The sequence below is a fragment of the Capsicum annuum genome, chromosome 3 (assembly GCF_002878395.1).
Source record: "Capsicum annuum cultivar UCD-10X-F1 chromosome 3, UCD10Xv1.1, whole genome shotgun sequence".
NCBI lineage: Eukaryota > Viridiplantae > Streptophyta > Magnoliopsida > Solanales > Solanaceae > Capsicum > Capsicum annuum.
In genome coordinates, this window is record NC_061113.1 from 270,363,759 (window position 1) to 270,375,464 (window position 11,706).

The following is an 11,706-nucleotide window of genomic DNA, read 5'->3' on the forward strand; positions in this document are numbered from 1 at the left end:
TTCTTCTTCTTCTTCTTCTTTTTCAATGGCATTCAAGAACTTATCAATGACAGTTCTTCTTCTTCCATTCTTCTTCTTCAATTTTTTTTCTTCTAGAACTCATTAATGGCATTTCTTCTTCTTCCATTCTTCTTCTTCAATTTTTCTTCTTCTTCTTTAATGGCATTCAAGAACTCATTAATGACATTTCTTCTTCTTCAATTCTTCTTCTTCTTCTTCTTGAAGAAGAAGAAGAAGAAGAAGACATATGGCGTGGCATATGACGTGGAATTAAATTTTTATAGTAAAAAAAAAAAGGTAATATGACGTGAAATTGCGTGGCATAATACGTGGCAGCGCGTTCGGGGGTAATAATTCCACTTTAAAATAGTTCGGGAGTAATAATTTCATTTTAAAACAGTTCAAGGGGTAATAGGTCACCTTGAAAGGTTGAGTATGTAGTTGAGATTTCGACTAAAGGTTGGGGGGTAATAGACTATTTTCTCTAAATTATACCATTTATTCTGTGTTTCTTATATAAATATACCGAATCTACGTCAAGTTTAGTGGATACCATAGCACCCCAAAATTACACATGGGTCCGCCCGTGACATATGGTCAAGTAATCCAAGTTTGGTACATGATGCACATTCCACTGAATTCTGTAAGACTTGCACCGAAATTTGGCTTGACGTAATGACTTTAACTAGTGACCCTTGATCTTAAATGATACAAAAATTGGAATAATTAATTATTATTTTGAAAATGAGAAATAGTTTTTCTTTTTAGTTATAAGAACGTTCTTTTTAAATTATATTGAACTATAATCAACAACAACATCTTCAGTGTAATTTCATAAGATAAATTTTGAGGAGGATAAAGTGTATGCAAAATTTATTTCTATTCTCGTAAAAGTAGAGATGTTATTTGTTTTCGAAAGTATAGATGTTGTTGCCAAAAGATATTACACTATAATCAAAGTTGTATTTCCTATTTGTGAAGTGTTTGATTTTCACACTATAACAACCCAATAAAGTACTACTAGAAATATGAACCAAATCGCGTCGGTAACATAAAGACTTTTATTTCTTTAATCTTCATAGCCACTTTAATTTTTTCCTTTAATAAGCAAAGAAAGTTCAATGCAATTGACCCTTTACTACTCTCAGTCTGAATTTATTCTCATCACACAGTGGACTGCTCTAACAACCATCCACCTGCAAAAATTCAAACAAAAAAAAGGAGGAAAAAAACAATGAGCTCAAAATCCTAATCAATCAATCAATATATATATATATATATAAAGGAGACTCGTAAACAATTCTACATGGCATTTCTTAGAGACTTCCATTCCTATTTTTCTTTTTTCTCTTTCTTTTGAATCTTTTTTTTTCATTATTTAATTAATTTAAATAATTGTAATAAAATTCTATCATAATTATATTTAACACATCTAATTATATCTCATGGATTACAAAAAATCCTCCAACTTTTTACATTCACTACTTAAATAATATGTCTTCTCACCTCCCTTCTATTTAATTTTTATAGTCTAATCATTCTATAAATAACAATCTAATATGAATTTGATGGATACTTCTTTTTATTTTCTCCAAATCTTAAGAAATAAAATTATCATACTGAGATGAATGGTGAAAGCACTTATACTTCTTCGAACATATGCTCATATAGTCGTTTTCAACATCAAGAAAATAGATATAGTTTCAAGAAAAAATTACAAGTTTCATTCATCATATTGTAGCTTGAAGGTTTTTTGCAATGTCCAAAACATTATGAACATTTTTTAATTCTTAAAATCATATTCCAAATCAACACATTGGAAGTTATAGATTCCACTCTCAAGAAGATGTTTTCCTTCTCTTTTTTCTCCCAATATCTTCAATTTAATTTAATTTAATTTAGTGTAATAGTTCAATTATTAAAACTCTTAAAGTTCTTTATTTTGTTTCTTTTGTACGTGTTTCTTGTAAGTTATGATTCTAAAAATATGAGAAATATTCATTATAAGGATCATAATTATTGTTTTTCTCATTTTTTTTCTCTTATCAATGTGGCTTGGACATCTTTTATTTCAAGCATAATATTTATTTTCTCTTTTCTTTTTAATTTGTTGCTATATTATTGTAATTAAAATCCAAACTATCAGTCAACATTTTCTTTTTCTCCCTAATATTTATTTATTAAATGTATTTTAACAATTAATTTATGTACTCTTTAATAGGTCGAATTTTATCCGTCTCCTATGAATTTTTCATTATTTTGTTCGTTTTATCTTTCATATATAATTTATTGCTCTTTGTTATTTTGTTCAAATTCTATATTTGAAACATAGTATATAAGTAACAAAAAAAATATTTGGACACTTTTCTTGGTCACAAAATATCACTATCTTTTTTTCTCAGTTTTTTTTAATTACTTTGAACTCATTCTTTTAGAAAAAAAATTAAATAACTTTCATCATCAACGCTATTAAACTTTGCTCATTTATGTGCTATGTAAAAAAAGAAAATTTAAAATCACTCAAAATCACTCCTTAAACTGTCATGTCAAATATGCAAGAAAAAATTAAAAGTTATTTGTGAAAACTCAAAAATTAATATATATATATATATATATATATATATTCTGCTAATATTTGAATATTTTTCTTCTTTTTATATCTAATGTCTTTAATAAAATAATTATTTATAACTCACACCTCTTCAATTGCACTCTTAATAATACCAATAAATACAATTTCTTAATCTTCATAACTCCCAAAACTTAATTTATAAGTTTATGACACCTTATGGTATTCCTCCATTTTGTCTATATAAATTCATAGTTTGTTTCATGAAAATTCTCATCCAAGATTATAATTCAAAATATACATATAAATTAACATTGTAATTATTATTTTTAATAATTTGTCAATTTTTTTGAAATACAAACTAATGAAAATACACTTTTCTGATTATTATAGTATTTAGATGATTGAAAAAGTTATATTATAAATTTAAGAAAGCTCAATGACTACGTGTAGTGCGAAATAAACCTTTTATTTCGAAAATTTAAAAATAACTCCTTAAACTCTCTTAATCATGTCAAATATCGAAGAAAAAATTAAAAATTATTTGTGAATACTCAAATATCAATATATGCATACACACGCGCGCGCGTACACACACACATATATATGATAATTTCTCCTAATATTTGAATATTTTTCTTGTATTTATATTTAATGTCTTTAATAAAAGTAATTATTTATAACTCACACCTCTTCAATTATACTCTTAATAATATCAATAAATACAATTTTTTAATCTTCATAACCCCCAAAATTTAATTTATAAGTTTATGATACCTTATAGTATTCCTCCATTTTGTCTATATAATTAAATTCATAGTTTGTTTTATGAAAAATCTCATCCAAGATTATAATTCAAAATACACATAGAAATTAACATTAGAATTATTATTTTCTTGAATTGTCAATTTTTTGAAATACAAACTAATGAAGATACACTTTTCTCTATAATTTAGATAATTAAAAAAATTATATTATGAATTTAAGAAAGCTCAATGATCGCGCATAGCGCGGAATAAACGCTTTTTTTATTAATTATATAATTAATAAAGTTTACTGTAGTGACTTTTGATTTTTCTTTAAAGATATAATATTTAAAATGAGTATATATATATATATATATATATATATATCTTTCGTTGGTTTTTGAAAATATGATATTAAAAATGAAGAGTTGAAGTTGTTCTTCCTATCATATAAAGAGGTAATTTTTAAAGGTATTATCTTAGATAAATCTATTAAGCATACATTTTTTATTTGACGAACATTTAAATTTATCGTTAGAACCAAACTTTTCTTGTATATCAAGTGTTTTATGTTCTTTCGTTATACATTTTATATTACTTTTTTTTCTTAAAAACTTCTCATATATCGCTTTTCGAAATTGCAATAACCCAATTTACGAAAGGAAAAAGGACATGGGCTGACCTTTTTTTAAAAATGGCCACAATTTGAAAAGATGAACAACTATAATCAGTCGGCTATTTTAACTAAAAATTATACAAATACACAACTTATGTTTTCAATATTATAAAAAATCCCAACTCCCTAAACATATTACAAAATTCCAATATATACACAGAATGCTATGTATATGTCGGCTATGTTATGTATATTAATAGGGAGAGAGAGTAAAGTAATTAAAAAAGTGGGAGAGAGTGTAATTACTTCCAAAAAGTTGGTATTTATGCTATTTGGCCCAATTGGGCACATGCAGTCTATATACTCAATTGATACACTTGTATACTATATTGATACATTTTTTAAAAAAGAGAAAGGAAATTCTATGCAAGCACATGAAGTCCTATACCCAATTGATACTCTTTTATACCACATTAATACACTTTTATACTACGTTGATACACTTGCTATGTCCATATACTCAATTGATACTCTCTTATACTAGATTGATACATTTTTAGAATGCATGTAGAAACTATATAAAGTTGTATAAAATATATATCTAAATAATAATTGTAGTTAAAAATTATATAGAATGTGTATGAAAATGATATAATTATTATATAGAATATGTATATGTATAGAAACTGTATCATTATTATATAACCTACAAGAAATATTTCCCATCAGTTACTACCAACGAAACAATGTAATTTTTATTAAAAGTATACGGAATAACGAATACAGAGAGACCAATTTCTATTACATTCAAATGATTGGTTTTGTTGAAAAATATCCAATGTGCAAATTATGTAAAGCAAGGAATAAAAATGCTATTGATCAATTGATTTCTACTGCGGACAAAGTTATAATTAGTTCAATGCAATAATTTTCTCTTATTAAGTAGTAAATAAGTAATTTGTTTTTATTTCCTCTTATAAGTTTGTGGTGTGACGGCATTTTTATTCAAATAATATGGGGAGTATCTATTACAATTAGCATAACTAATGATGCCCACTCCCTAGATGCCACTCCCCACACACGCCAAATGGCCATTCGTTTGGAATTATTTTCCCGAGTGACTATTTACCGGGGTTTAGAATTTAGGTGTTAGTTTTGTAGAATTATTTTAGTTTTAGATGTTATTTTTGTCCTTTCCCCTTTACGAAATGAGGTAAATCTTTTTATATGTAAATATTCTAAAATGATAATCTAATATAATTTGAATGAAAATTTAGATAATACTATATGTTGTATATGAAACTAAAAAAATTATAATTTCACAAGTACGTTATAATAAAAAGATAATTATCTATAAAATCAATTATTAATACATTTTTTATGACCGCGCTTCGCGCGGCAAGATTCCCTAGTTTAATTAATAAAAGAACTTCATTTCGCCATTGATTCTGATTAGTTCACTGGACAAATAATATGGGCAGGCGACAGGTTCATATACTTGTCAATGGTTCAATTTCACCAGTTAATACTCCTTTCGTACTATATTATATATGTGGATCTCAAACAACCAGTACAAGTTAATGATAAGGCAAAACTAAGAGCTCAAAATAATGAGGATGGCTAGCATCTGAAAGTGTGGCCTAATGGTCAATGAAGTAACTAAAAATGTTAAAGATCACAGCCTTAGTTTGGGTGAAAAAAGCGCTTCGCATTCGCTTATGTCTTGATGAACAAAAGTACCAAAATTTGTAGGTGAGATTGCTTGCAAATTTACCAAAATTAGAGTGTTTTTTCCAAAATTGCATGTTCTTAAATATGGTTAGGATACTTGTTAAATGACTATAATCTAGACCTCTAAATGTTATAGTATTTGAGTACAAGTATCACTCATTTAAATGTGCACCGGAGAAATGAAAAGAAAATGTAATCGAGAGTAGCTAAATTATACATCGCACAGAATATTCAATACACGAAAAATATTTCCAATATTAATCTGTTCTTTTATATTTTATCAGAAACCACAAAAAGCGCAAAGGAAGAAAAATAAAACCACAATTCTTGTCCAAAACATGGTATATCGTTATTAAAAAGAACATGTAATACGTTTAAAAAAAAAAGTTGATGCCTTATCTCACATCATTTATCTATACACCCTAGAGACTTTTTTAGCTTTGTAAAATCAACTTGCAATTCCGTATAAGAGTAAAAAATTGTTTTAACGGGAAATGTGGAGTGGCAAACTAAAAGAAAAGTGCACGAAAGACATGAACATTAATATTGTGGTTTGTCATGAAAAATTGTATTGGTTTTAGTCCAAGTCTATAAGGATGACTTCTAGATTAGCATCAATGCGATCGCGAATCAGTAAGACACCATTATTTATTATCAAAAAAAAAAAAAAACATCTGGAGCATAACTCGATTCGAACTGTTCATTTAGAGGGTAAGCAAGATTTATATTAAATTTTAAGGTGATGTGGCAAAATATTTTGAGGAAAATATAAGATAAAAATGTTAAAAATTTGACAAAAAAGATAAATAGCAATGGAGGCTTTAGAGAGGTGCCACATAGGCATATCTATAAGCCTCCTCTATATATATATATATATATATATATATATATATATATTGATTGTTTTGATTTCACATTAACTCAGCTTTAAAAGTCTAACTCATGCTAGGAGAATTTTCAAATTTATATAAGGAGAAAATGGTCATAATCATATTGTGGGAATGAAAGGTAAAGTTGAGTAGTGAACTAGTGGGAATTGGCCTCAAAAACAGATGAGTACTGCACTAGCGGGAATGGAAGGTAAAGTTGATTGATGATTGTATAAGAAATTGGACCAAAAGAAAAAAAAAAATTGAATTAGTGATCTACAAGAAACTTTTAACCAATATTTGTCATAATTATATATATGATTTTAAAATATATTTTTGTAGTATAATTTTTAAACGAAGGGTTCAATTCGACCTGTCATTGCGGAGTTTGGAAGGTAAACATCTTCACTTATATATTTCATGTTTTGATGTGGTCGCATAAATTAAAGATGTAAAGCACAGTGGGAATAATTCATGGATATAAAACTTCAATGACGTTACTCATATATTTATTATAGCACCTCTTGCATCTACACATAATTAAATTACTTACACAAAGTATTCTAGCTGGACTTGAGCTAGTATTAGTAGCTAATTATTTATTTAGTTTAATGTTCTTATTAAAATCTAGCTGCAGATACGAACATACATCTTGAATATATGCAGAGAAGACTCACCAGTCCTAGCTATTTATGGACTTTATAAACATTGGTTATATATATATATATATATATATGTACTTGCATCTTAATTAATTATACATACTCATATTGATACACTATTAGGAACACCTCTACATGTTACTCCTGGGCCTGAACTTGGTGCCAATAGTTCATATGGTAACACACCAGCACCACACCTGTTTCTTAGTTTCGTATTGACATTTTTTTCATCGATTTCCTTCTCAATTCTCCTCATTTCTGCAGAAAATTCATAGAAGGCTTCGACAATCTCTGCATCGCCGGTCCAAGTAGAAGGTTGATGTCTTTCACCCAAGTATTCCTCGTCAGGGGAATGTGTCGATAATGTGTCGACCACGGCCATGAACTTTGTTGCTTGTAGCAAACTTGGTAGAGCTGAGAAAAAATATTTTTGAGGATCAGCTAGGAAAACCGCGTATTCAGGATCATTCTCGTCGGGGATTAGTCGGCGCATGAGCGGTGGCCGGTTTGGGACGTAGCCACCGTAAGGGTACTGGCCGAAATTCAGCGCAGCATGTTGCGCTGAAGCCAGCCATATCAGGGTGGTGAGGATGGAAATGAGGTCCTCTGGAGTAGCTAACGTGGGCCACCAATCCTCATTGCGGAGGTCAGCATGGCCCACGTTAATAGACTCGGTGTACCAAGCTTGGAGCTCCCTGTCATTGCAAACTTGGGCCGAGTCTTGGTAATAGTGGTTTACGTAATCGCGAATCCAGCCCTCGATCGCGGCCCATATCATAAGCCCATCTGCTGCATAGGGATAGTCCTCAATTAGAAGTTTCAGTCCATGAGGTTGTGTTGAGTCTGGTACTGCCATCCCTCTGCATTTTGAATAAGAGCACAAGTAATTAATGTGCTGGCCGAATCGGTTAAACTACAGTGACAATAGAATTTTTTTCTCATGTCCATGTGTATAACTTAAATTCTTATTAACTATACGCGAAATTATACCTTCTGATAAGGTCAGCTGGAAGGCCTTCCAAATCGAAGCGCCAATTCTTGTAAGCAGCAGCACTGATCTCCATGCAATAACGACCAGGAGTAAAGCAAGCCTCGATGACACCATCAGCGTTGATCAAGCTCTGGCGAGCCAAACCGTTAATTTCTAAAGTGTATCTCATATGTGGATCCAGAAGCTTATAAATCGGATGCATCGCGCTTAATTGCCTGTGTGCAGCCAATATAAATGGTTCCAAGCACGCATGTGTACGCAACCTGCATTAAAAAAATCAGTTAGTAATACTCATCCATAAAATTACTAGTACTAGTAATATAAAATTCTCAGTTTTTTATGCATTAACTCATTTTTCGGGTTGATTACTTACCAGTGGTTGACGAGTTGGTGAACTCCAGCGTCGTTAGAACAGACGTGTGCTTTGGCGAGCTGCCACATCCAGTTACCAGTGGCATCAACAGGTGGTGTGACAACACGTTTGGATCGTGAACTTGGACCAGTTTGGGGGAGGCTAAGCTCAATGGCAATGGGCTTGAGAGTGCCCAAACTAGACAAGAAAAAGATGGTGCGTGTTGCATATGCTTTGCGGCCATCAAGTGCATTAATCCGATCCAGAAATGGCAGGTATACATCATGGTAATCCACTATGAAAAGCTTATTTGCATCCAAAGCCTGTCACATCATCAGGAAATGAACATTTTTAATCAGTAAAGCAGCACGTTAAAATACACTGATAATGTAAAATATTTCATATTGTTCGTATAAGTATATCCAACTGCAGTTACCTCTTGAACTGTCATTCCATTGAGATGACCACGAATGTGCTCCTCTTTGAGGGCAGATTCTTGAGGGCCATAGATCTCAGGATCAAGCTTGCTTACTGGTGGGAAAACCTGAAGTCTTTCGATGGTTACTGGATTCACTCCTGCTATTGCCTGTCGAGCAAATTCATCATCTCGTAACCATGCAAACTTGTCCTCTGCAATGTACACAATATTCACATATGTTAATTTTGCATCATCACTAGATAAAAGAATTACACAATAAGTTTTATAAAACAGCCAGATTTCAGAGAATTTAACTTATATTATGAATAATTTAACATGTAATTATTATAGCACGTTGAATGGGAAGGTCACTGATCTGTGCTTCCACAATGCCTGATTGACTCTTTGTAGGAGCCTTTACCCAAGACAAAACTACCTTATTGTAATAGTCAATCAACTAACTACTCCCACTCAATTTATTTATGAAATGTTACTAGTAATTATCTTTTAACTACGCCACTTACTTTTGTGATGACAAGATTGTGTAACCACCTTTACATATCGTCAATATATAGAAATTAAAGTCTACAGTATTTCAACGCAACACATCTTGAAAAAGAAGATAGAAAAAGGAAACGAGTAATTACTTGAGAGTATCTTTGGCGTGTCGTACTTGAGCAGATCTCCTTCTTTGATACTGCTAACAACCTTAGGCAATGGAAGCTTGTTTAAGACTTCATCTTGAAGACCAAGTTTCAAAAGTAGCCCTTCACTATAAAGGCTATCAATATCCGAAAATCCCTTGAAATCATGATTGTTAGAAGAGATGCTGGCCATCAAAGATGGAATTAAGTTATGGAGCACTGCTTTAAGCCTGGAAGTTGAGAAAGTAGTCATTTTAGACTCCTCAAATTGTTCATCCCTCGGAACATACGTGGGATTTGGCTTCTCCACACGGCTCTCCGCACTCATATCTACAAAAAATATAAATGAAAAGACAACGACCGTAAGCTAACTGAATCACAAGTTTAACTTATATGCACTGACAGTGTAAAGAATGGTAACTAACTAACCTGTGTCCATAGGAACACGACCAGTGCGACAACGTCTTGGGTAAGCAATGTTTCCGTTTCCTCCAAGTTTAGGACGAGCAAAATCAATGCCTTTATCTGGATTTCCAAGATCATTGTAGATGTCATAATCATATATTCTATCAGATAATTTTCTGACGCCTGTGCCATCGCCTCTTATATCTCTTAGCTCCTTCTCTCTTAATGATTTGAGTCCTGCTGGCATCTCATTCGGTAAATATGGCTGCGAAAATTATTTATAGCAACTTTAGTTAGTTTTCTTTCAGACTCTCTATATATTAATAAATTTACAAATATTTAACTATGAACTCATTATCATTATAGTATTAAGTTGAAATCACTATACAGATACACAAACTTCAAATTATGAATTTGTCAACAAGGATGGGGGGCCATATAAAAAGACATTATACGTAGGCACTTAAGTCGTGATGGTGTTGCTTTTCTTTTACTTACTTCTTGTTTCTTCTTTTTTTCTTTCTAAATATTCTCTTTAATCTGCTCCTTTTTGGTGACTAAACTATCCATCCAGTTTAGAATAATCAATTTTCTTTACTGAAAATGGTCATAAAGTTGATAGTTTCCGTATTATGATATAAAATCTAATATTTGGAAATTCCTTTTGATCAATTCAAATACGGTATTAGTAATAATTCAAACTAAGACAATTATCCTATCATCCACATGTACAGTCGTAACGACCACGGAAAGTAATTATATACAACGAAACGAAACGTCAAACACTGAATTAAATAACATGAAGAAATTAATTACTATTGGACAATTCATATTTATACGATGATAATTAATTTTAATTAGAAGTTGAATTAGTAAAAGAAAACAAGGAAGCATACCTGATTAGAGAAGAATATTCTTTTTCCAGGATGATCTTTCTTGGGCTGAACCCATGAATTACAGGGGAAATGAACTGGACCACATGCAAAGCCTTCAATAGTAATACTCTCCAGAAAGAACTCTTGTTGGTGCTTGTTGGTCACCGTGATCGCGCCTGGAGTCCCAAAATTCGAGTCCACAATGAATTCTGCTGTGTAATTTACTCGCTCCGTTTTCAAGTTCGATTTCTTTGACCAGTCCTTCAACACTGCTTGATTGCTCCTCTTCGGTCCTTTTGTGTCTTCATAAATTACAGTAACAATGAAAAAAAAGTTTTAGGAAGCGAAATTTTAATAAGAGACCTTTTAAATCATTGATAAAAAAGAGTGACTTACTTGGATCGATGTCGGTGCTGATGAGTTCTAAGGCGACATTCCTTCCGATTTTGTCGGTGAAAGCATCTAAATGCTTCACAATTGTCTCCTTCAGATCTTCCTTGTTCTTGTTCCTTACCGTAACTACAGCTCGAACTTTGAATTTCACTGCCTTTTCAGGCACCACTTTGATCAAATTTTCACTTATAGCTGCCATGGTACACTGTCTGAATGCTTTCCTTGTCCTTAAATTTCTCCTTCCAGGAAACTGATGGTTGAACCAAAGCTGATTTTCTTTCTGATTCAAATTTGAATTCAAAAGAGCCATTGATGATGATGATTTCTCCAGCAAGGAAATACCCATAATTTCTTTAGCTAGTGCCATAATAATTTTCTTTCTTTAATTTGTGTTGCAAATATATAGTAGTTGGAAAGACGGAGAGAAAGAGGAAT

The 11,706-nt window shown here is 31.2% G+C and overlaps 1 protein-coding gene across 1 annotated transcript; it reads right to left on the reverse strand.

Moving 5' to 3' along the window:
• Window positions 1–7,251: 7,251 nt before the first annotated feature.
• On the reverse strand, window positions 7,252–11,706 carry LOC107861665 (linoleate 13S-lipoxygenase 3-1, chloroplastic). The gene is given in 8 exon segments (NM_001324819.1): window positions 7,252–8,053; window positions 8,184–8,447; window positions 8,558–8,859; window positions 8,973–9,166; window positions 9,602–9,928; window positions 10,028–10,268; window positions 10,900–11,180; window positions 11,275–11,706. Coding segments are annotated over 8 exon segments (2,730 nt in total). The 5' UTR covers window positions 11,639–11,706; the 3' UTR covers window positions 7,252–7,296.